Source organism: Ammodytes marinus, assembly GCF_949987685.1.
Source record: "Ammodytes marinus genome assembly, chromosome: 10".
In the NCBI taxonomy this organism is placed as follows: Eukaryota; Metazoa; Chordata; class Actinopteri; order Uranoscopiformes; family Ammodytidae; genus Ammodytes; species Ammodytes marinus.
In genome coordinates, this window is record NC_137214.1 from 2,058,582 (window position 1) to 2,075,229 (window position 16,648).

Below are 16,648 nucleotides of genomic sequence, written 5' to 3' on the forward strand. Positions count from 1 at the left end.
TCAGAAATTAAGTTATGTGTAATAATAAGATAAGATAAGATATCCTTTATTCGTCCCACAGTGGGGAAATTTCGGTGTTGCATCACACATTAGAGCAGGAATAAGAGCACACAGGAGTAAAGAGCACACAGGAGTAAAGAGCACACAGAGGGCACAGCAATAGCTGTAAATGCTTATTTAGCTTTAGACTTTGTATAAGCTTATGTTTTAGCTTTAAACTTTGTATAAATATAAACTATAACTATGTGAGTTAGCAGGATATGGGCAGAATAAATAATAAAGTGACAGTGACACATGTAGCACCATTATTGCACGTTCTTAAGTTACAGTATTGCACATGATTTCAGTATATACAGGTGAATGACATGTACAGGGTCAGCAGTTCTCGTTGTACAGTCTGACCGCAGCAGGAAGGAAAGACCTGCGGAATCTCTCCCTCACACAGCGAGGGTGAATCAGTCTGTCACTGAAGCTGCTCTCCAGAGCAGACAGAGTGTCCTGCAGGGGGTGACAGTCGTGGTCCAGCATGGATGTTAGTTTGTCCAGGACCCTCCTGTCCCCCACCTGCTGCACTGTGTCCAGGGGGCAGCCCAGGACAGAGCTGGACTTCCTGATGACCTTGTCCAGCTTCTTCCTGTCCCTCTCTGTGATGCTGCTGCTCCAGCAGGCTACTCCGTACAAGATGGCTGATGCCACTACAGAGTCGTAGAAGGTATTCAGGAGAGGCCCCCGTACTCCAAAAGACCTGAGTCTCCTCAGGAGGTAGAGCCGGCTTTGGCCCTTCCTGAAGAGAGCGTCCGTGTTATGAGTCTCAATGCGTCTTGAGAGTGTTCTCACCTGTAGTTAGAGCTGTATTCATGTGATCGGATCACAAAAACCACATGTTAATGCCAGGTGGAAACGGGGTCTTAGTCTCTGACTGGTTGGCCACCCCTGGGCTACAGCAGCAGAAGACCCCACCGGGTGCCACTCCTGTCAGCTAAAAACAGGAAACTGAGGCTACAATTTGCAGAGGATCACCAAAATTGGACAAAAGAAGATTGGAAAAATCTTGCCTGGTCTGATGAGTCTCGATTTCAGTTGCGACATTCAGATGGTAGGGTCAGAATTTGGCATAAACAACATGAAAGCATGGATCCATCCTGCCTTGTATCAACGGTTCAGGTTGGTGGTGTAATGGTGTGGGGGATATGTTCTTGGCACACTGTGGGCACCTTAGTACCAATTGATCATTGTTTAAACACCACAGCCTACTGAGTATTGTTGCTGACCATGTCCATTCCATTTATGACCACAGTGTACCCATCTTCTTATGGCTACTTCCAGCAGGATAAGGCACCATGTCACTAAGCTCAAATCATCTCAAACTGCTTTCTTGAACATGACAATGAGTTGACTGTACTCCAAAGGCCTGCACAGTCACCAGATCTCAACCCAATAAAGCCCCTTTGGGATGTGGTGGAACCAGAGATTCACATCATGGATGTGCAGCTGCCAGATCTGCAGCAACTGTGTGATGCTGTCGTGTCAATATGGACAAAAACCTCTGAGGAATGTTTCCAACACCTGGTTGAAGGTATGCTACGAAGAATTAAGACAGTTCTGAAGGCCAAATGAGGTCCAATCCGGTACTAGCTAGGTGTACTTAATAAAGTGGCCGGTGGGTGTACATTGTGTTGTGTGAACTGTGTTTCTTCACTCAAGGGGGTTTACCTACAGACCACCCAAACTGAAGTGCATAGGGAGGTGCATCAATCCCTTCAGTATTTAATGCACTGGACTATTAACATAAAGTCTAGCATCTAAAAGCAAGGGGCGGATCCCAAAGTTTAGCAGAATATGGTTTCTTGTTGTGTGTGTGGTAGGTTTGATGACAATACACAGTTCAACTGCAAAATAAACCAAAATACACAGAGAAGAGAATAGTCATGGCAGAACAACAGACCAGAGGCCTGTTTCAGGTAGCTGGTTTTGAGGCCACCCAGAGTTTGTTCGCTCTGAGTTAGTGGAAACTCTGGGTTTTCCGTTTCAGGTAGCAGGTTCAGCGCAACCGAGAGTCAGTTACTGCGGCAACATAGGCCGTAGGTCTAACCTGCTCGGGAGGTGGTTAGACCTACCCTGAGTTTGTTACGCTGCAGCTCCGACTGAAGAAAGAGTCACTGTTACAACGCGTCCCTGTACAGTTTAAAGCAAAAACAATCCATAGAAATCTCCATCGAGATGTTTTTATCATGTACTGATGATTTTACGTTTGATCGATCATTTATCTGATCAGTAGCCTTGTTCTCAGCCCTCGTTCGTTCCTATGGCAGCCACCTTACACATCGTGAACATGTTCTACATTCAGATTAATAAACCTATTTGTATTGCATGTAGGCCTATATCATTCTTTTTTTTATTAATAGGGATTTTTTAACGTCTGTGCCACTGAACAGATTTATGTCAGGTTATTATAGTCGGTATTATAGCTTGCAGTAGGCTATTTTAGCTTGCCTACATAATAGGGGTGGGAATCTCTTGGCACCTCACGATTCGATTCCGATTCCGAGGTCAACGATTCGATTCAAAATCGATTCTCAATGCATCTCGATGCAATTTTTTTTACGTACATACCCATGTGTGATTTTCAAAAATATATTTATATACACATCTGAGTTTGCTACTCAGAGTTTGCTAATCACTTCCTACTTTTGTGATGATCATTAAATACAATCAACAGATGAATATTGTAATTAGAGAAAAAGCTTTTCTTGCCCTTAGTTCATTCTAGAGCTAGCATCCAGTCTGCCCTGGGCTTATGAGGCTATAACGTGCCCAATAAACCACTCGGCCGAGTACGTGGGTACAAAATAAAGTATTAAAAAGGCACTTTCGGTTTAATGGGAATTCCCGGGAGGAGGCTCTTTTTTCCCGGGAATTGAAAAGGGTCAATTCCGGGAATTTTCGGCAACCCTAGTGTACGCGCGACCACGTCGTAGGGGACTGTTCATTTGTACCAGGAAGCCGACGTTATGTTGATGTCTACTCACATACACACCTCTGCAAAACTGCAGACGTTTGTGTCCTCGCGGGCTCTGAACAGAGCGGACAATGTTTCTCCTCCTGTTGCTCCCGACATCAACTGTCACCCGCGGCAAAAATTAATCACTCTGCGTTAACGCGATCATTTTGACAGCCCTAGTAAAAACTAAACTGATTCAGTTTTATTTTCTTTCTACTCTTGTGAATCATGTTTCTATAGGATTTCTATTCTATTATTAAGTACGGGTCCTCCCGTAATTATTACTCTCCACCATACTTATTCTTCTGACTTCTTTTTATTCTTCCGCAAATTTCTAGCTGCTTCTCCTCCCACACCGTTACACTCAGACATGCAAAAATTTCACACAACGTGCGTCCCCACCCCACGGGGTGTGCTATTATACAGTTTTTTGAATTTCCGCTAGGGGGCGCTGTAATGAAGTCCTGACTGAAAGAACTTTGAGAGGCCACGCCAAGTCCTGACTGAAAGAACTTTGAGAGGCCACGCCCCGCACACCGTAACTCCGATTGACTTGAAATTTCTCACACAGGTGTATGTTAGGGTGCTCTACAAAAAAGCCTCTGGGACCATATAAGTCCGCCAGGGAATATTTCCCGCTAATTAGCATAAACTGAAAAACAGGGTGTTATCCACAACTTTCTGAAATTTGACTGTATCAACACCAAATTTCTCGTGAAGCCCCGGGGTACTACAATAAACATACCCGTAAAAGATTATTAGGACAACTTGAAAAACATGTCCGCCATTGACCAAAAACATTACGCATGGGCGGGGCCTATCCACAAATTGGCCATAACTCCTTAACCATAGGTCCTATCATCATCAAACTTGCTGGGTATGTGCAGAAGTCATGTGGTAGCATGTCCCTCGAAGCTTATCGAGATTAACCCATAGGGGGCGCCACAAATGTCACCTGACTCTGATTTACTTGAAATTGATTACACTTGTACAGCTCATGGTGCTCTACAATATATCCTCTTTACGGCATTAAGCTCCTCCCCTTTACCACGTTAGGCTCCTCCCATTTACCACATTAGGCTCCTCCCCTTTACCACATTAGGCCCCTCCCATTTACAGCATTAGGCTCCTCCCCTTTACCAAGTTAGGCTCCCCCTTTACCACATTAGGTTCCTCCCCTTTACAACATTAGGCTCCTCCCCTTTACCGCGTTAGGCTCCTCCCCTTTACCACGTTAGACTCCTCCCCTTCACACCATTAGGCTCCTCCCCTTTACAGCGTTAGGTTCCTCCCCTTTACCATGTCAGGCTCCTCCCATTTACCACATTAGGCTCCTCCCCTTTACCACGGTAGACTCCTCCCCTTTACACCATTAGGCTCCTCCCCTTTACACCATTAGGCTCCTCCCCTTTACCATGTCAGGCTCCTCCCATTTACCACATTAGGCTCCTCCCCTTTACACCATTAGGCTCCTCCCCTTTACCACATTAGGCTCCTCCCCTTCACCACATTAGGCTCCTCCCCTTTACCATGTCAGGCTCCTCCCCTTTACACCATTAGGCTCCTCCCCTTTACCACGTCAGGCTCCTCCCCTTTACCACATTAGGCTCCTCCCCTTTACACCATTAGGCTCCTCCCCTTTACACCATTAGGCTCCTCCCCTTTACCACATTAGACTCCTCCCCTTTACAGTGTTAGGCTCCTCCCCTCTATCGCATTAGTCTCCTCCCCTTTATCGCATTAGGCTCCTCCCCTTTACCACATTAGACTCCTCCCCTTTACAGTGTTAGGCTCCTCCCCTTCACCACATTAGGCTCCTCCCCTTTACACCATTAGGCTCCACCTCTTTACCACATTAGGCTCCTCCCCTTTACACCATTAGGCTCCTCCCCTTTACACCATTAGGCTCCTCCCCTTTACACCATTATTTTTATTCAATTTGCAAAGATCTCAAACAAACTTGTTTTTAAGTTGTCATTATGGGGTATTATGTGTAGAATGTTGAGGAAAATAAATTCATTTAATCCAGCATTATTCCAGGCTGTAAAATAACGTAATGTGGAAAAAGTGAAGCGCTGTGAATACTTTCCATGCACCATCTGTACTTGTTTTTATGTAACTTTGTATTGATCCAAATTTGCAAAGAAAGAAAGAAAAAGTCACAACTTATTGTTCATAGAAACTTCCAAGGTTCCTCACACAAAACTAATAAGACTAACAAAATAAATACAATATAAAAAGTAATAAAAGTATGCGTGTTTCCATATGCCAAAGCTTATTGGAATAGGTTTATAGATTATATAAATTGGAACAAAAAAAACTACAATCTGAATACAACTGAATTTCCCCTCACGGATTTATGTCTTCTTCTTCTTCTTCTTCTTCTTCTGTGAATTAAAGCCAACAAGGAATGATGTGTTATATAAGTATCTTAGACTTTTAGTTACAGTCCTTGTTGCTCAACTCTTAAGTTTAAATTTTTTTCATATTGTTAAAAAAGTTTGTTTTTGTTGTTGTTGACTTATTTGGCCTGTAATGATCATGCAAGATATTCCTAAACTGAATTTGGAAATCTAAATTGTGAATAAGGTAAAGAGATTTACCCTGGGAAAAGTCCTTGCTGGAGAAAAGTGCTTTCCAAAGGATCAGGAACTTATGGGGCGCAATCGCTGTGCTGCAGAACTCTGATCCACTACTCTCAGCATTTCATTTTACTCACCAACGCTCTCATTTTTCAGCGTTTGCTGCTAGCGCTAGTCTCCTTTTCTGTACAACCTTTTTCAGAAAAAAGGAAGCAGCCCACAGGAAGCATTAAGTAGTTCCTTGAAGAGAAGGACCAGGAGGTTTTAGGTTTTAGTTTCATCTTTGGTGAAACGTGGCTTTTGTCATGGTTGTAATACTGATTTACTTCCACCACAGGAACCAGGGTCTTAACTTAGTTCCTGAAGGAAAATTGATTTATTCTAGAAAATCAGAAAATGGAAGGGCTTGCCAGGAAGCTGGCAGAGTGAGGGCATAGGGTAAGCAGTGCCCACGCCTCTCAGTCCTAGAACCGTTATCTATTACAAACAAACTGTCAACTTTATGGAGAGACACTATTTCTCCAATCATTAAATGTTGCAATAGATCAAAAGGAAAAACAAAAATACATCACAAATACACTGTTAACACTTATTTTTAATTAGTAATTTACAACAATTCAAACTTCTTAAAAAATAATGGCTGCACTATTGGAAATACTTAATGCAGGAAAGCGTTTAGGATCAGACATGTAAGCTGTGAGGACTTTCACTAGCAGATGCAGTGCAGTCCAACTTTATGGTCCCTGGGACTGCCTCATGTGGGCTCAGGGACCATCCAACAGGAGGCCTATCCTCATTGCTCAACTAAACCCATAGTGGGTTATCAGCACAGGCCTCATCCCTCCACAATGCGACGCAGTGTGTTTCCCAGGCCGCCCTTGGATAACTGGAGGGGCGTCTTCTCCTCCTTGTTCTCAATGTAGATGCTAGCGCCATGTTCCACCAGCACTTTGGCTGCTTCCACACGCTCCTCATCGCACGCCAGGTGGCTGGTTCAAAGACACAAGCAACACAGGATTGTACATTTAAATGAAAATAATTTGGTTTTTGAATTTGTAATGTTACAACAATCTTCATTCCATTCAGCTCCACTGTATTAGGGAGGAGGTAAACATCTCAGAGACGGACACTTAGAAGTTAAAACAAATAATACAAACCTAGCTGCATGAATGGATACCACTAAAAGGCTAATGACAGAGTGATTTGAATTCAGATGAACTGACCCTTTATAAAGGTTTGTGTTGGTTGAAATGTGTTATATAAGAGAAAGGTATTGGTGCATACAGTGGTGTGTTGCCCTGTGAGTCCTGGATGTTGGTTGAGGCGCTGTGTTTGAGGAGCAGCGTGATGAGGCGGGCGTTCCCCTTAGCAGACGCTCTGTGGAGGGGAGTGGACTCCCACTTGTCACTAGTGTTGGGGTCTGCTCCACTCTCTAACAACATCACAGCAATCTGTGAAGAGGGAACACTGTGTTACTCCAAAGTCAACCAGCTTTTAAATAGTCACTTCCCATTTATGCAACAATATAGAAGCAAATTAAATTGTGTTTCAATTCCATATAGAATGCTAATTGCATTCAGTAAACGTTACAATAACTCTCACAGTAGCACGTTTTTGCAGTGAGTAGTATACAAAACAACACAATGACGCAGCATGACAGTGATGCGGTCACGACCAAGACGCTTGCTTACACATCCCCATCATATAATATTACAACTATTAGCAGCAACAATATAAAAATGTGTCATCAAAATGTATTAATGTTTTAGGGAATACAACTTTTTTGTGTGACTGGTTGTAGTTTATCAGTAGCCTACATCAAGTAGTCCGACCCTTAGACCCTAACAACAGAGGATAAATAGTGGAACATGGGCCAGAACAGTTAGGTAGCCTATAGTTTACACAAATATTTTCAGATTGATTAAGCCACTTTGTTAACTTCCAGTGGCCTTATAAGTATTTACAATTTACATATTACATACTACCAACTGAGCTAAGGGCGCCCCCTAGAAAGAGGGTTTAATGACTTTGAACATGGCATTGTTGATGGTGCCAGAGGGGCTGGTCTGAGTATTTCAGATACTGCTGATCTACTGGGATTTTCATGCACAACCATCTCTAGGGTTTACAGAGAATGGTCTGAAAAAGAAAAAATATCCAGTGAGCGGCAGTTGTGTGGACGAAAATGTCTTGTTGATGTCAGAGGTCAGTGGAGGATGGGCAGACTGGTTTGAGATGATAGAAAGGAAACAGTAACTCAAATAACCACTAGTTACAACCAGGGTATGCAGAATACCATCTCTGAACGCACAACACAACCAACCTTGAAGCAGATGGGCTACAGGGGTGGCCAACCTGCGGCTCTTTCATATCAAATTTCCATAATCATCATAATTTTTTAATTTAAATTTTTTAATTTAATTTTTTTAATTATTATTATTTTGTAATGTATGTGTGTGTGCATGTTCGCAAACGTTTCATCCGGCTCTTACGTTCGTATCACATTTTGTGTTGATTATTTTGTGTATGTGTATGCCTGTTTACAAACGTTTAATTGAGGACGCAACATAACGTTCGCAAAACGTTTGGTGTGGACGCAACATAAAACTCCGAAACAGAGTTTATATTTTTTGTTTGACGTAATGGCAAGCTATTCTGCTTTATATGCCAGGCGTCATTAGCGCATTTCAAGGCTTCAAATCTTCAGTGCCACTTCAGCTCACTCCATGCTAAAAGTAAGTCCCACAAAGCAACATACATAGTAAGAGAAAATCGCTATTGTAAATTGTTATATTTTTGTTTGTGGACTTGGCTGAACTGAGAGTTTGTGTGAGGCAGTGCACACAATGTTCATTGTTGAAAATGACTGGCCTGTCGTCTTAGTACTGTAGGAGTCCAGTTCTGTCATTATCACAGGGGCGGCCTTAACGATCTGGGGGCCCGTTTCAAGTCCTAGTTTGGGGCCCCCGCCTTTTTTTTTTGTTTTAAATAAATAATGCTTGTGCATGCTCCCCGCGAAAATAAAAAAGATTGTGGAATCCAGTTGGTTCATAGACGGATTATGAGATAATAGGCCCCTGTGCCCAGACTCTTAAAGGGCCCCCCCACTCCTTCCTATCCAGTCAGGTACACTGACTTTTCCGCACAGATACAGCGGGTGAAATAAGTATTAAACACGTCACCATTTTCCTCAGTACATATATTTCCCAAGGTGCTATTGACATGATATTTTCACCAGATGTTGGTAACAACCCAAGTAATCCATACATACAAAGATACCAAAACAAATAAGTTCAGAAATTAAGTTATGTGTAATAATAAGATAAGATAAGATATCCTTTATTCGTCCCACAGTGGGGAAATTTCGGTGTTGCATCACACATTAGAGCAGGAATAAGAGCACACAGGAGTAAAGAGCACACAGGAGTAAAGAGCACACAGAGGGCACAGCAATAGCTGTAAATGCTTATTTAGCTTTAGACTTTGTATAAGCTTATGTTTTAGCTTTAAACTTTGTATAAATATAAACTATAACTATGTGAGTTAGCAGGATATGGGCAGAATAAATAATAAAGTGACAGTGACACATGTAGCACCATTATTGCACGTTCTTAAGTTACAGTATTGCACATGATTTCAGTATATACAGGTGAATGACATGTACAGGGTCAGCAGTTCTCGTTGTACAGTCTGACCGCAGCAGGAAGGAAAGACCTGCGGAATCTCTCCCTCACACAGCGAGGGTGAATCAGTCTGTCACTGAAGCTGCTCTCCAGAGCAGACAGAGTGTCCTGCAGGGGGTGACAGTCGTGGTCCAGCATGGATGTTAGTTTGTCCAGGACCCTCCTGTCCCCCACCTGCTGCACTGTGTCCAGGGGGCAGCCCAGGACAGAGCTGGACTTCCTGATGACCTTGTCCAGCTTCTTCCTGTCCCTCTCTGTGATGCTGCTGCTCCAGCAGGCTACTCCGTACAAGATGGCTGATGCCACTACAGAGTCGTAGAAGGTCTTCAGGAGAGGCCCCCGTACTCCAAAAGACCTGAGTCTCCTCAGGAGGTAGAGCCGGCTTTGGCCCTTCCTGAAGAGAGCGTCCGTGTTATGAGTCTCAATGCGTCTTGAGAGTGTTCTCACCTGTAGTTAGAGCTGTATTCATGTGATCGGATCACAAAAACCACATGTTAATGCCAGGTGGAAACGGGGTCTTAGTCTCTGACTGGTTGGCCACCCCTGGGCTACAGCAGCAGAAGACCCCACCGGGTGCCACTCCTGTCAGCTAAAAACAGGAAACTGAGGCTACAATTTGCAGAGGATCACCAAAATTGGACAAAAGAAGATTGGAAAAATCTTGCCTGGTCTGATGAGTCTCGATTTCAGTTGCGACATTCAGATGGTAGGGTCAGAATTTGGCATAAACAACATGAAAGCATGGATCCATCCTGCCTTGTATCAACGGTTCAGGTTGGTGGTGTAATGGTGTGGGGGATATGTTCTTGGCACACTGTGGGCACCTTAGTACCAATTGATCATTGTTTAAACACCACAGCCTACTGAGTATTGTTGCCGACCATGTCCATTCCATTTATGACCACAGTGTACCCATCTTCTTATGGCTACTTCCAGCAGGATAATGCACCATGTCACTAAGCTCAAATCATCTCAAACTGCTTTCTTGAACATGACAATGAGTTGACTGTACTCCAAAGGCCTGCACAGTCACCAGATCTCAACCCAATAAAGCCCCTTTGGGATGTGGTGGAACCAGAGATTCACATCATGGATGTGCAGCTGCCAGATCTGCAGCAACTGTGTGATGCTGTCGTGTCAATATGGACAAAAACCTCTGAGGAATGTTTCCAACACCTGGTTGAAGGTATGCTACGAAGAATTAAGACAGTTCTGAAGGCCAAATGAGGTCCAATCCGGTACTAGCTAGGTGTACTTAATAAAGTGGCCGGTGGGTGTACATTGTGTTGTGTGAACTGTGTTTCTTCACTCAAGGGGGTTTACCTACAGACCACCCAAACTGAAGTGCATAGGGAGGTGCATCAATCCCTTCAGTATTTAATGCACTGGACTATTAACATAAAGTCTAGCATCTAAAAGCAAGGGGCGGATCCCAAAGTTTAGCAGAATATGGTTTCTTGTTGTGTGTGTGGTAGGTTTGATGACAATACACAGTTCAACTGCAAAATAAACCAAAATACACAGAGAAGAGAATAGTCATGGCAGAACAACAGACCAGAGGCCTGTTTCAGGTAGCTGGTTTTGAGGCCACCCAGAGTTTGTTCGCTCTGAGTTAGTGGAAACTCTGGGTTTTCCGTTTCAGGTAGCAGGTTCAGCGCAACCGAGAGTCAGTTACTGCGGCAAGATAGGCCGTAGGTCTAACCTGCTCGGGAGGTGGTTAGACCTACCCTGAGTTTGTTACGCTGCAGCTCCGACTGAAGAAAGAGTCACTGTTACAACGCGTCCCTGTACAGTTTAAAGCAAAAACAATCCATAGAAATCTCCATCGAGATGTTTTTATCATGTACTGATGATTTTACGTTTGATCGATCATTTATCTGATCAGTAGCCTTGTTCTCAGCCCTCGTTCGTTCCTATGGCAGCCACCTTACACATCGTGAACATGTTCTACATTCAGATTAATAAACCTATTTGTATTGCATGTAGGCCTATATCATTCTTTTTTTTATTAATAGGGATTTTTTAACGTCTGTGCCACTGAACAGATTTATGTCAGGTTATTATAGTCGGTATTATAGCTTGCAGTAGGCTATTTTAGCTTGCCTACATAATAGGGGTGGGAATCTCTTGGCACCTCACGATTCGATTCCGATTCCGAGGTCAACGATTCGATTCAAAATCGATTCTCAATGCATCTCGATGCAATTTTTTTTACGTACATACCCATGTGTGATTTTCAAAAATATATTTATATACACATCTGAGTTTGCTACTCAGAGTTTGCTAATCACTTCCTACTTTTGTGATGATCATTAAATACAATCAACAGATGAATATTGTAATTAGAGAAAAAGCTTTTCTTGCCCTTAGTTCATTCTAGAGCTAGCATCCAGTCTGCCCTGGGCTTATGAGGCTATAACGTGCCCAATAAACCACTCGGCCGAGTACGTGGGTACAAAATAAAGTATTAAAAAGGCACTTTCGGTTTAATGGGAATTCCCGGGAGGAGGCTCTTTTTTCCCGGGAATTGAAAAGGGTCAATTCCGGGAATTTTCGGCAACCCTAGTGTACGCGCGACCACGTCGTAGGGGACTGTTCATTTGTACCAGGAAGCCGACGTTATGTTGATGTCTACTCACATACACACCTCTGCAAAACTGCAGACGTTTGTGTCCTCGCGGGCTCTGAACAGAGCGGACAATGTTTCTCCTCCTGTTGCTCCCGACATCAACTGTCACCCGCGGCAAAAATTAATCACTCTGCGTTAACGCGATCATTTTGACAGCCCTAGTAAAAACTAAACTGATTCAGTTTTATTTTCTTTCTACTCTTGTGAATCATGTTTCTATAGGATTTCTATTCTATTATTAAGTACGGGTCCTCCCGTAATTATTACTCTCCACCATACTTATTCTTCTGACTTCTTTTTATTCTTCCGCAAATTTCTAGCTGCTTCTCCTCCCACACCGTTACACTCAGACATGCAAAAATTTCACACAACGTGCGTCCCCACCCCACGGGGTGTGCTATTATACAGTTTTTTGAATTTCCGCTAGGGGGCGCTGTAATGAAGTCCTGACTGAAAGAACTTTGAGAGGCCACGCCAAGTCCTGACTGAAAGAACTTTGAGAGGCCACGCCCCGCACACCGTAACTCCGATTGACTTGAAATTTCTCACACAGGTGTATGTTAGGGTGCTCTACAAAAAAGCCTCTGGGACCATATAAGTCCGCCAGGGAATATTTCCCGCTAATTAGCATAAACTGAAAAACAGGGTGTTATCCACAACTTTCTGAAATTTGACTGTATCAACACCAAATTTCTCGTGAAGCCCCGGGGTACTACAATAAACATACCCGTAAAAGATTATTAGGACAACTTGAAAAACATGTCCGCCATTGACCAAAAACATTACGCATGGGCGGGGCCTATCCACAAATTGGCCATAACTCCTTAACCATAGGTCCTATCATCATCAAACTTGCTGGGTATGTGCAGAAGTCATGTGGTAGCATGTCCCTCGAAGCTTATCGAGATTAACCCATAGGGGGCGCCACAAATGTCACCTGACTCTGATTTACTTGAAATTGATTACACTTGTACAGCTCATGGTGCTCTACAATATATCCTCTTTACGGCATTAAGCTCCTCCCCTTTACCACGTTAGGCTCCTCCCATTTACCACATTAGGCTCCTCCCCTTTACCACATTAGGCCCCTCCCATTTACAGCATTAGGCTCCTCCCCTTTACCAAGTTAGGCTCCCCCTTTACCACATTAGGTTCCTCCCCTTTACAACATTAGGCTCCTCCCCTTTACCGCGTTAGGCTCCTCCCCTTTACCAAGTTAGACTCCTCCCCTTTACACCATTAGGCTCCTCCCCTTTACAGCGTTAGGCTCCTCCCCTTTACCATGTCAGGCTCCTCCCATTTACCACATTAGGCTCCTCCCATTTACCACATTAGGCTCCTCCCCTTTACAGTGTTAGGCTCCTCCCCTTTACCACGTTAGACTCCTCCCCTTTACACCATTAGGCTCCTCCCCTTTACCATGTCAGGCTCCTCCCATTTACCACATTAGGCTCCTCCCCTTTACCGCGTTAGGCTCCTCCCCTTTACCGTGTCAGGCTCCTCCCCTTTACCACATTAGGCTCCTCCCCTTTACCACATTAGGCCCCTCCCCTTTACCACATTAGGCTCCTCCCCGTTACCACATTAGGCTCCTCCCCTTTACACCATTAGGCTCCTCCCCTTTACCACGTTAGACTCCTCCCCTTTACACCATTAGGCTCCTCCCCTTTACACCATTAGGCTCCTCCCCTTTACCACGTTAGGCTCCTCCCCTTTAAACCATTAGGCTCCTCCCCTTTACCACGTTAGGCTCCTCCCCTTTACACCATTAGGCCCCTCCCCTTTACACCATTAGACTCCTCCCCTTTACAGTGTTAGGCTCCTCCCCTCTATCGCATTAGTCTCCTCCCCTTTATCGCATTAGGCTCCTCCCCTTTACCACATTAGACTCCTCCCCTTTACAGTGTTAGGCTCCTCCCCTTCACCACATTAGGCTCCTCCCCTTTACACCATTAGGCTCCTCCCCTTTACACCATTAGGCTCCTCCCCTTTACACCATTAGGCTCCTCCCCTTTACAACAGTATGCTCCTCCCCTTTACCATGTCAGGCTCCTCCCCTTTACAACAGTATGCTCCTCCCCTTTACCACATTAGGCTCCTCCCCTTTAAACCATTAGGCTCCTCCCCTTTACACCATTAGGCTCCTCCCCTTTACCACATTAGACTCCTCCCCTTTACAGTGTTAGGCTCCTCCCCTCTATCGCATTAGTCTCCTCCCCTTTATTGCATTAGGCTCCTCCCCTTTACCACATTAGACTCCTCCCCTTTACAGTGTTAGGCTCCTCCCCTTCACCACATTAGGCTCCTCCCCTTTACACCATTAGGCTCCACCTCTTTACCACATTAGGCTCCTCCCCTTTACACCATTAGGCTCCTCCCCTTTACACCATTATTTTTATTCAATTTGCAAAGATCTCAAACAAACTTGTTTTTAAGTTGTCATTATGGGGTATTATGTGTAGAATGTTGAGGAAAATAAATTCATTTAATCCAGCATTATTCCAGGCTGTAAAATAACGTAATGTGGAAAAAGTGAAGCGCTGTGAATACTTTCCATGCACCATCTGTACTTGTTTTTATGTAACTTTGTATTGATCCAAATTTGCAAAGAAAGAAAGAAAAAGTCACAACTTATTGTTCATAGAAACTTCCAAGGTTCCTCACACAAAACTAATAAGACTAACAAAATAAATACAATATAAAAAGTAATAAAAGTATGCGTGTTTCCATATGCCAAAGCTTATTGGAATAGGTTTATAGATTATATAAATTGGAACAAAAAAAACTACAATCTGAATACAACTGAATTTCCCCTCACGGATTTATGTCTTCTTCTTCTTCTTCTTCTTCTTCTTCTGTGAATTAAAGCCAACAAGGAATGATGTGTTATATAAGTATCTTAGACTTTTAGTTACAGTCCTTGTTGCTCAACTCTTAAGTTTAAATTTTTTTCATATTGTTAAAAAAGTTTGTTTTTGTTGTTGTTGACTTATTTGGCCTGTAATGATCATGCAAGATATTCCTAAACTGAATTTGGAAATCTAAATTGTGAATAAGGTAAAGAGATTTACCCTGGGAAAAGTCCTTGCTGGAGAAAAGTGCTTTCCAAAGGATCAGGAACTTATGGGGCGCAATCGCTGTGCTGCAGAACTCTGATCCACTACTCTCAGCATTTCATTTTACTCACCAACGCTCTCATTTTTCAGCGTTTGCTGCTAGCGCTAGTCTCCTTTTCTGTACAACCTTTTTCAGAAAAAAGGAAGCAGCCCACAGGAAGCATTAAGTAGTTCCTTGAAGAGAAGGACCAGGAGGTTTTAGGTTTTAGTTTCATCTTTGGTGAAACGTGGCTTTTGTCATGGTTGTAATACTGATTTACTTCCACCACAGGAACCAGGGTCTTAACTTAGTTCCTGAAGGAAAATTGATTTATTCTAGAAAATCAGAAAATGGAAGGGCTTGCCAGGAAGCTGGCAGAGTGAGGGCATAGGGTAAGCAGTGCCCACGCCTCTCAGTCCTAGAACCGTTATCTATTACAAACAAACTGTCAACTTTATGGAGAGACACTATTTCTCCAATCATTAAATGTTGCAATAGATCAAAAGGAAAAACAAAAATACATCACAAATACACTGTTAACACTTATTTTTAATTAGTAATTTACAACAATTCAAACTTCTTAAAAAATAATGGCTGCACTATTGGAAATACTTAATGCAGGAAAGTGTTTAGGATCAGACATGTAAGCTGTGAGGACTTTCACTAGCAGATGCAGTGCAGTCCAACTTTATGGTCCCTGGGACTGCCTCATGTGGGCTCAGGGACCATCCAACAGGAGGCCTATCCTCATTGCTCAACTAAACCCATAGTGGGTTATCAGCACAGGCCTCATCCCTCCACAATGCGACGCAGTGTGTTTCCCAGGCCGCCCTTGGATAACTGGAGGGGCGTCTTCTCCTCCTTGTTCTCAATGTAGATGCTAGCGCCATGTTCCACCAGCACTTTGGCTGCTTCCACACGCTCCTCATCGCACGCCAGGTGGCTGGTTCAAAGACACAAGCAACACAGGATTGTACATTTAAATGAAAAGAATTTGGTTTTTGAATTTGTAATGTTACAACAATCTTCATTCCATTCAGCTCCACTGTATTAGGGAGGAGGTAAACATCTCAGAGACGGACACCTAGAAGTTAAAACAAATAATACAAACCTAGCTGCATGAATGGATACCACTAAAAGGCTAATGACAGAGTGATTTGAATTCAGATGAACTGACCCTTTATAAAGGTTTGTGTTGGTTGAAATGTGTTATATAAGAGAAAGGTATTGGTGCATACAGTGGTGTGTTGCCCTGTGAGTCCTGGATGTTGGTTGAGGCGCTGTGTTTGAGGAGCAGCGTGATGAGGCGGGCGTTCCCCTTAGCAGACGCTCTGTGGAGGGGAGTGGACTCCCACTTGTCACTAGTGTTGGGGTCTGCTCCACTCTCTAACAACATCACAGCAATCTGTGAAGAGGGAACACTGTGTTACTCCAAAGTCAACCTGCTTTTAAATAGTCACTTCCCATTTATGCAACAATAGAAGCAAATTAAATTGTGTTTCAATTCCATATAGAATGCTAATTGCATTCAGTAAACGTTACAATAACTCTCACAGTAGCACGTTTTTGCAGTGAGTAGTATACAAAACAACACAATGACGCAGCATGACAGTGATGCGCTCACGACCAAGACGCTTGCTTACACATCCCCATCATA

The 16,648-nt window shown here is 43.4% G+C and overlaps 2 protein-coding genes across 2 annotated transcripts; both read right to left on the bottom strand.

The window, feature by feature from the left end:
- Nucleotides 1–6,229: 6,229 nt before the first annotated feature.
- Nucleotides 6,230–7,030, bottom strand: LOC307256126 (uncharacterized protein). Its single transcript, XM_080035006.1, has 2 exons — nucleotides 6,868–7,030; nucleotides 6,230–6,572 (listed from the first exon to the last, which is right to left on the bottom strand). The coding sequence occupies exons 1-2, from the start codon at nucleotides 7,023–7,025 to the stop codon at nucleotides 6,419–6,421; spliced, it is 312 nt and encodes a 103-aa protein (XP_079891132.1). The 5' UTR covers nucleotides 7,026–7,030; the 3' UTR covers nucleotides 6,230–6,418.
- Nucleotides 7,031–15,589: 8,559 nt separating this feature from the next.
- On the bottom strand, nucleotides 15,590–16,392 carry LOC307256226 (uncharacterized protein). Its single transcript, XM_080035127.1, has 2 exons — nucleotides 16,230–16,392; nucleotides 15,590–15,934 (listed from the first exon to the last, which is right to left on the bottom strand). The coding sequence occupies exons 1-2, from the start codon at nucleotides 16,385–16,387 to the stop codon at nucleotides 15,781–15,783; spliced, it is 312 nt and encodes a 103-aa protein (XP_079891253.1). The 5' UTR covers nucleotides 16,388–16,392; the 3' UTR covers nucleotides 15,590–15,780.
- Nucleotides 16,393–16,648: the final 256 nt, after the last annotated feature.